General features: G+C 41.8%; 1 protein-coding gene across 3 annotated transcripts; it reads left to right on the top strand.

Annotated features, from left to right (window-relative positions):
* Positions 1 to 199: 199 nt before the first annotated feature.
* On the top strand, positions 200 to 13568 carry LOC124147849 (chitinase domain-containing protein 1-like). 3 transcript variants are annotated; one of them, XM_048401249.1, is made up of 12 exons: positions 201 to 490; positions 2210 to 2353; positions 4140 to 4272; positions 4589 to 4630; positions 6132 to 6238; positions 6983 to 7044; positions 7910 to 8002; positions 9281 to 9379; positions 10569 to 10724; positions 11310 to 11384; positions 12769 to 12881; positions 12967 to 13567. In XM_048401249.1, the coding sequence occupies exons 1-12, from the start codon at positions 377 to 379 to the stop codon at positions 12993 to 12995; spliced, it is 1167 nt and encodes a 388-aa protein (XP_048257206.1). In that variant the 5' UTR covers positions 201 to 376; the 3' UTR covers positions 12996 to 13567. The 3 variants fall into 3 exon arrangements, with proteins under 3 accessions (XP_048257207.1, XP_048257206.1, XP_048257205.1); XM_048401250.1 differs by having other exon boundaries at positions 200 to 490; positions 12772 to 13568; XM_048401248.1 differs by having other exon boundaries at positions 12769 to 13565.
* Positions 13569 to 13859: the final 291 nt, after the last annotated feature.

Raw genomic sequence — 13859 nt, 5'->3', positions numbered from 1 at the left:
ACTTTTCTTACCCTAAACTCTAAAACCCTAAAACTTATTTTAGATATAGGTAAGAAGTAATACATTATTTGAATTCAGTGCATGGATGGATAACAAGTTTTTTTTTAATGCCTGAGAAAACAAATGTATATATACGTACATTTAGGTGTTAGAGCCCTGCTGTAGAGTTTACACTGATTTTTTAGTGGGATTCCCTTATGTTTATTTATGAGAGTAACACCCCTTGACTGCACGTGGACTTTGTTGATATGTCGACGGAATAAAACTATTTATTTTTTATAAGTGATACACCAAACGTGATTATTCTGTTATCAGCTGGTTGCACATTAATGTTAGTAAGACGGACACAGTGGGATATACGTGTTCAGATGAAACGATGAGAATGGTCTCTTGTCACTTGTTTGTTCTGTGTGTTTTAACGTGTTTACACGTGTCATCGGCCACCCTCTCTAAGAGTGATAAGTCAAAGAAGAACAAAGATGGCAAAAAGGTAAACAAAACACAAATCTAACCAACCGGTGGCACCATGTATCCGACTAGAATCAATATTGAGAAAAGGCAGTTGACAAGAACACTTTTGGTAACTTGATTGTCTTGACCACAGGAAGAGTGAGTGAGTGAGCTGGGTTTCTAACTTTGAACAGTATTTAAGTTCTATCACAGAATGATGTTAGCTTGATGTGGGACTAAAGCCAAAAGTGAAACAGGTCTTACACCTTTAACACTTTCGTAAAACTCACGTGTGTGGTGCTGACAAACCTTGAAACAATCAGGTCATTTCAATGTCATGATTGTAGTGTTTTGTCATGCATAAGGGATGTAGCTCTTTTGGATTAGTGCTAAAAGTGGTGTAAAACAACTTTCACTCACTCACTCACTTTGCAATTGATGCAATTAACACATCAAGAATTATCAATTATTTTTCATAATTAACATCCAAGTAAACACTTGATACAATGGATGCTGACTGATATGGAGGAGATGACTGTGTAATCAGTTGTACTGGCCAGTAGGTTGAAGGAACATACAAAACAAACATGTCATGGGCAGTGCGTCACACTACACAGATCTACAGACTATCCCACTGTGTGTTTTCCCAATAGATCCCCGTTCCAAATCTACATTGCACTTTATATGCTTCAGCAAAGTGCATGCATCATGATCAAGTGACAAATTCATGATTCACTTCTGAAGACACTTGCCTTCAAATTTGGGTGCTTATGACAATATATTTACTTATTGAGTTGGGAACCTAGCCAGTGGATGACAGCCAAAATCAGTACCCTCTCAATGATTCCAATCAAATAAACTCAAAGAAAGTTGCATGATTGAAAAGCAAGTGTTTAGGGAAATGATTAAGGTGGCAGTTTTAAAAATTTTGATTCATGTTTGTTATGGCAGGGTTGTCAGTGCAGTATGTTCTGAATCGGGAATCCATTTGGAAAACTCTGTGGAACAGCCTGTAGCTCTGTGTAGCACGACAAGTCAAAATCAAAATCAAAATCATTTAGAGGGAGCAGCACAGTGATACAGTTGCCGCAGCTAAATAAAAGATTACAGTGACACATTGTAATCTGTAGTTCACAGGAAACAATGTATTACTAGTATATCAATGGCGTTTTATTAATGGTTTCCATAACAGTTGAGCTTCTTTGTAAATTTGGGATTATGTTTGAGCATGAATTATCAATACTTCATGCATTTGTAGACACTATGTTCCTCCATTGCCCTTGAATACATTCAGACCCCTGAAGATCCAGGTTAAAATTGTTCTTCAGCAACCCATACTTGTCGTAAGGGGCGACTAACGGGATCAGGTGGTTAGGCTCGCTGACTTGGTTAATGTCATCGTATTCCAATTGCATGGATCGATGCTCGTGATAACAATCACTGGATTGTCTGGTCCTGACTCAATTATTTACGGACCAGTGCCATATAGCTAGAACATTGCTGACTGCAGCGTTAAACAGCAAACAAACAAACGAACCAAATACATTCAGCTGGTATTGATAAGCGACTACACCACAAAGCGACTACCTGTGTACATATATTCAAAGGTGATGGAGTAATGTAGTGTCTACAAACCCCAGGAAGTATTGACAATGTTGGACATGGAGATGATTGGTTGTTTTTTATCACACAATATAAACCCAGGATACTTCATGATAAGTTAATCCTTCAAATTGTACAGTCCGATGTATGTTTGCAGAGTAAAGTGAAGAGCGTGTTTGAGAGGGGCTTGGTGAAAAAAGATATCACCATCAAGGATATCCTCAAAGAGCATGCTGTGTATAGTCTGTCACAAGTGGATAACAAGGCATTTGGAGGAGAAACACTAGCTTACGTAACACCAGTGAGTTTGAAGATTTATTGCAGTATGCAACTAAGATTAGTCTAAATAATAGAGAGTTTGGGGCTAAAACCCAAGAGCAATCTAAGTGACTAGTTTCGAGCAGGGTGCTCTCATTTTTTGTCTAGTTTGTGTTTTCACAAGCTGTGCTGTATGGAAAACAGAATACACCATCAAGCTACAGCTGGTATTGTTGTAGGAGGCTGTATATTTATAGATACCACCAGGAGTCTTCAGATGCCTGTGTGGTGGTGAGGTAGCTCAGTTGACAAAGTGGATCCCTCCTCAGATCACAGATCTGGGTTCTTTTCTGCACATTGGAAACCTGTTCTTGGTGGTCTGATTTGACCACTCCTAAGTACCGGGTAATGGGCTACAGGTTGTAGAAAGGTACACAGGGTATGATTTCGCTATATCCAAGCTGGGGTGGTCCGGTAGCCTTGTTGTTAAAGCGTTCGCTCATCACGCCGAAGACCCGGGTTCGATTCCCGACATGGGTACAATGAGTGAAGCCAATTTCTGGTGTCCCCCGCCGTGATATTGCTAGAATATTGCTAAAAGCGGCGTAAAACCATACCCACTATATCCAAGCAGCACCAGTGCAGGTAAGACACTGCTAGAGCAGCTAACTTTCATTGTCAGGATGCACCCAGAGCAGGTAACATTTCCTACCACAAATGCATGGCAGAAAGTAGACACACTTGAGGGATAACAACTTCTTTAATACCATAAAGGCGACGTTCCGGTATAGATCCTTATACAGTTGTCAAGCAGGACTGAATGAGGAACATGAAGCCATATAAACAGGAAATATCCCGTCCCATTGGCTTCCGCCTATGTGTTCTCTGTCCATCATGTTGTGACAGTATCATCCTTCTGTTTTCATAACTTACTCATGTATGTAATTGTTGTTACTGTTAATCCTCTTCTGTTAATCTTCCACCACTAAGTATATTCTGTACAATGTTCCTCATTCGGTCTTGCTTGACAACGGTATAAGGATCTATACCGAAACATCGCCTTTACAGTATTAAAGAAGTTGTTATCCATAAATTGTGTCTACTTTGTCTCCTGTCTACTTCTAAGTACTGCCCATCAACCAATGCGTGGCAGCAGTTTTAGTTGCATAATATCCCGTAAAAAATGTCTACTCCTGTCTACTCCTGTCTTGTGTATCAGGTTCAAATCAATTACCTGAATGAAAAACTTAAACTTGTCTGTTCACATGCCCATAAATCAGTTACATAGACCACACAGTCTTGTGACGTTTCATGGAAGATCAGAGGAAGTGTTGTACGTCACCAGAAAGTGGCGTGAGCGAGGTGGCCTAGTGGTTTCAGCTTTGGCTCGTAATGCTGAAAACCCAGGTTCGATTCTCTACATGGGCACAATGTGTGAACCTCATTTCCGGTGTCCCCCACCGTGATATTGTTGGAATACTGGTAATAGCGGCGTGAAATCATATTCACTCACTCACGTCACCAGAAAAGGTAATTAGGTTGTGTACACAATCTTGTGACGTTTAACGCATGATCAGAAGTCTCTGTGTAACATGTAACGGTGGACAAGCTGAATTTGCCGACAAGTTTTCCTCACTGATCAAATGGAAAAGACTTTAAATTTTGGAATGAAAATGTAATTAAACATGCAACCATTTATCAAAAAATTGAACAGGACCAAAATAAATTTTTTTATTTAACTCACTCTCTCACTAGTATACTGGATTCCTGTTCATTGAACAAATGGTGGAGCGAGAACTTTTGATTTAATTTTTTTTCTCTGCATTCAGTGGAACAGCCATGGTTATGATATAGCAAAGATATTCGGCAACAAGTTCGACTATGTGTCTCCAGTCTGGCTGCAGATCAAGCGTAAACCAGGGGGGGCGTTCTTCATGCAGGGCGGCCATGACATCGATAAAGGTAGGCGCTTAATCAATTATAGGCGTTATACAAGACCTGGGCCTTGTTCCACATAGCATTCTTAGCGCTAAGATGGTCGTAACTCCCATACTTTAACAATGGCTTATGATAGTCGTAGCGCTAAGATCACTTTGTGGAACGTGTCCTGGTGTCAGACTTGTGTCCTAAATTGGTCATGGCTATTGTGTACTTGGACACACACATAGATCATGTTAAATCACAAATTTTCGGTCAGATAATTGTGCATGGATACAAGGCTGTATTAATAAATATATTACTTTAGAAGTTTGATGCATAATGACTCATTTTGTTTCAGGATGGGTGACTAATGTGATTAAAGAAAGAAACACAAAAATGGGTAAGAAGGATTGAAGCATTCAGTCATACAAATGGTACTCGCTATTGGAATATCTGTGTTAACACTGTGGCAAGATATTTCCTGCTGAGGGGGCATGGGTGACTGAGACGTCTAATCTGCCACAACTCACACTGCAGAGTTGTCTCCCTTAGTCATGCCAGTATCAGCTGATCACTGGTGTAAATCCCAGATTGGCCCTGATTATGATCTTTCATCTGTCGGCACCATAAATTGCAGGTTTGACTGAAATGGTAACATCTAAAACCTGCATCACTTTGGGCTTTCCTGACACATAAAGATAATGCATTAAACTTACTCACTCGCTTATTTGACCCATGAAGATTCCGGGGTAGAATAGGTCTTCAGCAACCCATGCTTGCCATAAAAGGTGACTATGCTTGTCGTAAGAGACGACTAACGGGATCGGGTGGTCAGGCTCGCTGACTTGGTTGATGCATGTCATCGATCCCAATTGCTTGGATCGATGCTCATGATATCAATCACTGGATTGTCTGGTCCAGACTCGATTATTTACAGACCGCCGTCATATAGCTGGAATATTGCCGAGTGCAGCGTTAAACAATAAACCAAACCACTCGCTTATTTAAGATAGGTCATTATTATCTACTCAGCGTGGACAGGTGACATACCGTATTCGACGTAATAAGCGCCCCGCTCTAATAAGCGATATTTGCTATTATATTGGCTCATGAACAATCCCAATTAGCACCTTTTCCTATTGATCAATGTACACAATACTTATTTATTTGCGTTATATGCACCCTTAATTATGGGCAATTAAATTCTGGAAAAATATGTCTCTCGTATGTAAACATTTCAGGCTGTCAGCATAAACCACGTAATTTATCTTCCAACTCTGTTTTTTTGACAAAATAGTATTGTAATAAGAGCCCCCTATTTCTAACTTTGAGAGCGCCCTGGGTGCTTGTTACTTCGAATACGGTATTCTTTTAAGGACCGTATCTTAACTGTGATCTAGCAAATTGTTGTCTAGTCATATCCCAATCAGTGGTTTGTCTACTCCAGACTTTAAGTTTTGTTGCGCACTGAGATATCTGAAAACTATATTGCAGGGGACCATTAACCTTATCTCCCTTGAAACACTTGTGTTTGAGGTGTCCCTGCAGGATACAGAAGCAGCATTGGTTCACAGTACCTCCTGCTTATCGTAAGACCTGACTGAGACTGGGATCTGTGACTTGGCTGAGTGTGTGCCGCTGTGCCCTGATGGCATGGATCATTGCTCATGCTTTCAATCACTGGTTTGTTGAGTTACCAGGTTATGTGCAGGCCGTCTAGATATAGCTGAAATATTCCTGTAGCAATGAAAAAGTCATTCACTCGTGTGTCTCATGATGATGATTAAGTTTATATGATGTTGAAAGGTGACATAAACGTTTATTTTTGAATGTTTCTCTACCAGAAGTATCACCTTGCATGATGGTAAACTTGTGATGATGATATGACTGTTTTGTCACAGTGCCTCGTGTGTTGTTTGATGGGTGGAACTACAGTGATTACAAGGCAGTGTTTGCTAGTGAGGATCTCATAGAGGATTGTATCAACACTATTCTCAAGTTCCTTAAGGTTTGTGTTCCTTTTCATGGTATTCTATAGATTTAAGACACCCAAATTCCAGCTCTTTTGATAAAATATACATCTTTATTTCATCATGCTTACCATGCAATAACATAACATGCTGAAGTAATGGGGGTTTGACACCAACTCCTGTATCAGCATCTTATGGCTATTGTTAAAAGTGAGTGAGTTGAGTTTAACGCCACTTGGAACTGTATTCAAGTTGACACAGCATGTCAGCAGAATGTGGGAGGAAAGCCTGAAGTGCTAACAAACCTTGAAACATAATAAGGCCAAACTGGGATTTGAACCCATTTGAACCACAGGTTCCTGGCATGCCCAAGGGATGCAACTCTGCACAGCAAATTGCAGCACCTTACTTGTCTGGACCACCGATGAACACACACACATACACACACACACCACACCACACCACACCACACCACACCACACCACCACCACTGCTTCCTAATGAAAGCCAGCTACTGTTGCAATCATCATGTTTGATATGTATCAAAATAACACATATTAATGGTTTGGCCATCAAATTCAAATTGATAACAAAGCCTCCACATCAGTGCCACATTCACAGCATACGAAATTATTACCGTGATCAACAGCGTCCATTCAAATGTCATTCCCAGGTCTTTGTGGGGAATGGATGATGCAATTTGTAACTGAGAATCACGAAAGTCATGCAACTAATGTTAGCTCACATGACCACCATGTCATATTTCCCGTTTCCTGTTTCAGAAACAAGGGATGCCCGGTATCGTGGTTGAAATCTGGTCTCAACTCGGAGGACATATGAGGGAGTGAGTGGTATTTGTTGATCAGGATGACTTACCGGTCATGACTAACTACTGCAATACTATACTCACCACCAACAGAAACGCGAACCATAGAAACATATGGAGAAGTATGTACGTTAAGAAGAGATGTTTCCAGTGTGTACACTTAACAATCAGTCAAGTGTTACCACAGCATGTCTTTTTTCTTATCACGATATCCTGCACATTATTTCAAACTTTACACGCTAATCCTGCACGAGACAAATGGTGCATCTCGAGTCATGGATCTATGACGTCACATGTGGTGTGTTCACGAGCGTTGATTCACACAACATATAAACCAGTATGTTTGTTTGTGCATCGAACCAATCTAATATCTCTTGAATATGAGTAATTCTTCATATATTAACAAACATGTATGATATTCATGTTTCTTTTGTCGGTGAGTATATTTTGAAAGAGTTAAGTTACTTCTACCTTCCCACAATGCATTATTATTATATGGAGAGTTACGATTTTATTTCTTTAAAGTTATAACATCTAATACAGCTATAGTTTACACCAGTCTCTAACAAAAACTTTTGACACTACTTTCCCAAACTATTTGGTACATTTATTGTCTTGGCATTTATTACCTGAGCTTATAAGACAAATAATTTACTTGACTTGGACTTCAGTCTTGTGGCTCAAGTCGTAGACTGCTTTTGTGGTATCAGTGTCATATAGTGATTTCCTAATTTGTCCATGGTGTATTGCTATTTGGTTGTGAACATCTTAAAATTAACTGAAATGCAGTTTACCAAGGGAGATAACTGGGAGATGGGCCTAACCACCAGTTTGTGTTACAGTCAGTGTTACAGTCGGTGTTACAGTCGGTGTTATGTTTCAGAGAGCTGGTGCACTTCCTCACACACATGGGAGAGATGTTCCGAGCAGACAACAAGCTCTTCATCCTCGTCATCCCTCCACCCCTGTATGGGAAGTGAGTTGACTCCTTGGCTGCATACTGTTCAGAAAAATTCAAAAGGATGTTACCAGTGTCCTTATTCTATTTCAAAGCCAGGGTAGTGGGCTAGTGGTTCAAGCATTGGCACATTGCACACAAGGCCTGGGTTCTATTAAAATGGTGTAAACCTCTACTCCCTCTTTATAGCCTTGCTCAGATTATACATGTGACGGACATGGTGATTGGGTGGGTACAATGGCAGCAGGGAATGGATGGTACATGGATGTCTATTATGTTTGTTTGTAGTTTATCTCCTCACTCAGGAATATTCTAGTGACCTGTAAGTATTCAAACCAGTGATTGATATTATGAGCATCCCACATCATCAGGGTATGGTGACACAATTAACCAAGTCAGCAAGTGCGACCACCTGGGTGCCGTTGTACAAAACAACTTGAGCGCTACATTGTTCGTAAGCCTATGTTAAAGTATGGGAGTTGCGATCACCTTAGCGCTAAGATCCCTTTGTACAATTTGACCCTGATCCATATGGTCACCCCTGCTATACACATGGGTTCCTGGGGACCAATTCTAACCTGAAATCTCCACAGGGCCTATTAAGACTAGCTACGATCTATCAGACTTCCATGGGACTAGAATAGGTCCCCAGTAATCTATAGCTTGTCATAAGAGGTGTCTATATGAAATGTGGTGGTCAGGCCAGGGGCTTGGTTGATTGCATGTTATCAGATACTAACTGTTTGGGACGTTGCTCGTGATATCAACCACTGGTGCACCTGACCCAGACTTGATTATAGCACATTGTCATCTAACTGGATTATTGTTGACTGTGGCATAAAACAATAAACAAACCAATCTCCGGTTTGTCTAAGTTCATTCCTGCTAGCTGCTGTATTATAAATATCATGTTACTGAGTTTGCCTTGGGTTGGTGTCAGTTGTGTTGTCCTCTCTGCACAATGTAGTGTACTACATGTCAAGCTTGAGTCTTGTTTTATTCGGGTGGCCCAGTCGTCTAAGGTGCCGCGATTCGCTGTGCAGAGTTGCGTCCCTTGGACACGCCAGAAACCTATGATTGTGGGTTCGAATCCCGGTTCGCCCCGATTATGTTTCTAGGTTTGTCAGCACCATACCCGTGCTCGTGGGTTTCACCGAGGGCTTTCCTCCCACATTAAGCTGACATGCCGTGATATAACTGGAAAACTGTTAAAAGTGGTGTTAAACCAAACTCACACACACTTGTTTTATTCACTGTAACACAAATGAGTTGACTGTGTTAAATTGTCCTCCACAGAGACAGGCCGGGGCTGATTTCCAGGAAGGAGTTTGAAGCTCTGGCCCCATATGTTGACAGGTTCAGTCTCATGACCTACGACTTCTCCAACCCTCAGAGGTAGGTGACATCTGTATGAGAGCCCGAATCTTATGACCTACGACTTCCCAACCCTCAGAGGTAGGTGACATCTGTATGAGAGCCCGAATCTTATGACCTACGACTTCCCAACCCTCAGAGGTAGGTGGCATCTGTGTGGGGGCCCCAGTCTCATGACCTATGACTTCTCCAACCCTCAGAGGTAGGTGACATCTGTATGAGAGCCCGAATCTTATGACCTACGACTTCCCAACCCTCAGAGGTAGGTGACATCTGTATGAGAGCCCGAATCTTATGACCTACGACTTCCCAACCCTCAGAGGTAGGTGACATCTGGGTGGGGCCCCCAGTCTCATGACCTATGACTTCTCAAACCCTCAGAGGTAGGTGGCATCAGTGTGGGGGCCCCAGTCTCATGACCTACGACTTCTCCAACCCTCAGAGGTAGGTGGCATCTGTGTGGGGGACCCAGTCTCATGACCTACGACTTCTCCAACCCCCAGAGGTAGGTGGCATCTGGGTGGGGGCCCCAGTCTCATGACCTATGACTTCTCCAACCCCCAGAGGTAGGTGGCATCTGGGTGGGGGCCCCAGTCTCATGACCTACGACTTCTCCAACCCTCAGAGGTAGGTGACATCTGGGTGGGGACCCCAGTCTCATGACCTACGACTTCTCCAACCCCCAGAGGTACCGTAGGTGGCATCTGTATGGGGGCCCCAGTATCATGACCTATGACTTCTCCAACCCCCAGAGGTAGGTGACATCTGGGTGGGGGCCACAGTCTCATGACCTACGACTTCTCCAACCCTCAGAGGTAGGTGACATCTGGGTGGGGGCCCCAGTCTCATGACCTACGACTTCTCCAACCCTCAGAGGTAGGTGACATCTGGGTGGGGGCCCCAGTCTCATGACCTATGACTTCTCCAACCCCCAGAGGTAGGTGACATCTGGGTGGGGGCCACAGTCTCATGACCTATGACTTCTCCAACCCTCAGAGGTAGGTGACATCTGTGTGGGGGCCCCAGTCTCATGACCTACGACTTCTCCAACCCTCCACAAACTGTTGTTTCATACCAAATCAAGACAGCAGCCTCCTCTAAACTCCACACATTGTTGTTTCGTGCCAAATCAAGACAGCTGCTTCCTCTAAACTCCACACATTGTTGTTTCATATCAAATCAAAACAGCAACCTTTTCTATTTGTTTCAGGCCAGGACCAAACAGCCCCCTGGTGTGGGTGAGAGAGTGTGTGGAGACATTATCTCCCCCTGATTCAGCCCAGTACAGAGATAAGATCCTACTGGGACTGAACTTCTATGGCAATCACTATGGCCCAGGAGTTGGGGAACCAGTTTTAGGAAACAAGTGAGTAAACAAAAGTATTTATTCTATGTTCAGATTTCCAAAACAAAGCAATTATTTATTATATATTTAACAGTTTTCTTAGGGCTTAAGAAAATATAAGAATTGGTTCTCAGTCAGTGATTTTGAAAATATAGTGAGGGCGGGTGGTTTGTTTTTTTTGCTTGTTCAAACTAGTATGTAACCAAATAAACAGTTGTGTACCATCAACCTGGGAAAAAGCCTCCCAACATAAACAGGCATACAAACTCCTATTGCCGCCATTACCATAACACAAGATGCGCAGTAAAGCAGTGCACATGTAAAGGGAAGTAACTGTGTGCTGTATTGGAGTGCATTGTTTATAAGTATAAGGATTTTTTATGGTTTTTTTAAAAATGGAAATAAAAACAAAACGTGGGGAAGACTGTATGATGATGTGGGCTGTGCCTGAGAACCAAGACTATTATATTTTTTTTTAGCCTAGGCTTATGAATTTGTGTTTTAAGAACACTGAGAGCAGACAAATATATTAAATTACAAATCTAATCTCATTAACAATAGAGTTATGTTATTGTGGGTGTATGAGACGAACCGATGTCTTTTCAGATATATTGAAATTCTTAAAACCAAGCCAAAGATTTCATGGAGAGAAGATATCGCAGAACACATTGTTGAATTCAGGTAAGATAAGATGGATTGTTGTGAAGTATTATAACAGCTTCCTACCATGATATATAAAGTTTATTTTGTTTATTCTTTGAAATAGTTTGTAAAATGACACAGCATTATGACTATCAAAGGTGATGCAAAACATCCACTAAACAGCCTGTTTATGGACATCTTCCTGAGGCAAGAGAGTTAACTGATTATAAAAGTCCAGTTTCCACCCTTGCCGAAACTAGGCTGGAATTCCTGGGCTCGACCGTAGCCCACCAGTGGTTATTACGAGTTATGTCCCCTCTTAGCCTCTCCTATGGACCAATCAGATTCCACCTCTCGTATCACTCGCATTTGTTTCAAACAAAATGGTGCCGCCCAGTCAAAACGATCTGATTGATAATCAAGGTCTATATTGTGATAAAACGGGTCTTTCATAGCGAAGTGCATCAAATCACGCGAGCACCTTGATTAAAAACATGGAAAGACTTGGAAAATATGTGTTGACAACGAGTCACATGCTTTGCAAATCCTGCAATCGACAGATATTTGCACGACATTTTACAAACCGGATTTCGATTTCGGTGGGGGATTTTGATTGGACTATGCATGGACTTGTTAGCCCAGCCAAAATGTAACTCCATTATACCAGCCAAGTTCAGCAAGGGTGGAAACTGGACTTTTATAGTCAGTTAACTCTCTTGCCTCGGGAAGATGGTTCATGAACAACTGATCAAAATATGTTCAATGTCATAAAATCAGATCTTAGTTCTCGCTACCGCTAAACAAAGATCTGAGGACATCCCATTACGGGTCACGTCAGAACGACCTTGCGGGAACTTTGACCAACCAATGGAATGACTGAGAAGAAGTCGACATTAGCCAGTCAGAAGGCAGCTTTCCTGTGCTTTACGGCACTAATTTCAAATTGGCGACTACGCTTCAAAACATATTATGACAAATTCTCGATTAAAAAATTGAAACCTGAACGAAAGAACATTCTGGAATGGCTAATAGATGATCTAGATTGTATGGATTCAGTTGTTAAGCCCGTTACTATCATTTGGAATACCCCACTGTCACTTTCCTGATCTTATTGGTTGGATGAAAGGTCGTTCTGACGTGATCCCTAATGGGATGTCCTCAGATCTTTGTTTAGCGGTAGCGAGAACTAAGATCTGATTTTAATGAGATTGAAAATATGTTTAAATTAAACACATGTACTTTACTAAAGGAGATGTATGAAATTAATGGCTCTAAGAAAGTACTTTATTATTCAAACAGCCTAGTATGTTACTCAAGGAGAGAATTTCTGGTGTGACTATACAGAGACATTAATTGCTAGGTGACTTGGTGCAACTGATGCTCCAGTGAATGAACATGCAACATGTTTTGTCTTTTTATGCAGCAGCAGTACCGGACAGCACGTGGTGTTCTTCCCCACACCACACTCCATCCAGTTGAGGCTCGACCTGGCCAAACAGCTTGGGACCGGCATCTCTATATGGGAAGTGGGGCAGGGACTGGACTTCTTCTATGACTTGTTGTGATGGACGAGGCTCAGCTTTACATGTAGGTGGACACTGGGAGCGTGCTGTGGGGCAAGGACTGGACTTCTTCTATGACTTGTTGTGATGGACGAGGCTCAGCTTTACATGTAGGTGGACACTGGGAGCGTGCTGTGGGGCAAGGACTGGACTTCTTCTATGACTTGTTGTGATGGACGAGGCTCAGCTTTACATGTAGGTGGACACCGGGAGCGTGCTGTGGGTCAAGGACTGGACTTCTTCTATGACTTGTTGTGATGGATGAGGCTCAACCCTGCCTTGCAGTTGGACACCGGGACCTCATGATAAGCTTGAACTATTGGTCTGTTTGTAGTCACCAAATGGTAGCTTTGTTTGAAGCATACAAATAGAAACATAATCATAAATATTGTACACTTGTACAATCCCGACTATATCACAGCCATATGTTTATGAATCACTACGCAAATAGTGATGATACCAGGTGTTTCTCAAAAGGTGAGCATATCCTGCCCCACCTGTGGCACCCATCACAAACACATGCAGTGCCAAGTCATTTGCTCACCTGAAAGAACACAGGAACATCTGGTACAAGTCAAAATGGAGAATTGCATCAGACATCAGTTTGTCACTGATGTGTCATATTTGGAAATGTCATCAACATGACTATAATAAATCGTTTTGAAAGCTTTACTAAGGCCTTGAAAGTTGTAACCCTGTCCAAACAACTTTTGAACAATCCTTTGAAATCTTTGTAGAGAGAGCATGCCCGATTTTATCTCAAAAGTTGTGAAATGTAGACAACAAAGTCAGCAGCTACTGGAATATTGGTCGACATGAAGGAAAAGTTGACTATTGGAAATTTGGAAAGTCATCCCTCTTGTCATACAGCCTTTTTGTAACTCTGAATCCTTATGCATAGATCTAAGTATGAAACCAGAGACCATGTAATAGATGAGATGAACAGATGAGA

Source organism: Haliotis rufescens, unplaced genomic scaffold (assembly GCF_023055435.1).
Source record: "Haliotis rufescens isolate VD_foot unplaced genomic scaffold, xgHalRufe1.0.p SCAF_1, whole genome shotgun sequence".
Classification (NCBI taxonomy): domain Eukaryota; kingdom Metazoa; phylum Mollusca; class Gastropoda; order Lepetellida; family Haliotidae; genus Haliotis; species Haliotis rufescens.
The sequence above is the reverse complement of the archived record's forward strand: the minus strand, read 5'-3'. Positions and strand labels throughout refer to the sequence as shown.

Bases quoted from the DNA above. Each gene is read 5' to 3' on its own strand.
- LOC124147849 (XM_048401249.1), top strand. From the start codon at position 377: ATGAGAATGGTCTCTTGTCACTTGTTTGTTCTGTGTGTTTTAACGTGT. The intron at 11,385-12,768 runs GTAAGATAAGAT...CTTTTTATGCAG, and splicing joins GAACACATTGTTGAATTCAG to CAGCAGTACCGGACAGCACG. The intron at 12,882-12,966 runs GACTGGACTTCT...CTGTGGGGCAAG, and splicing joins TATATGGGAAGTGGGGCAGG to GACTGGACTTCTTCTATGAC.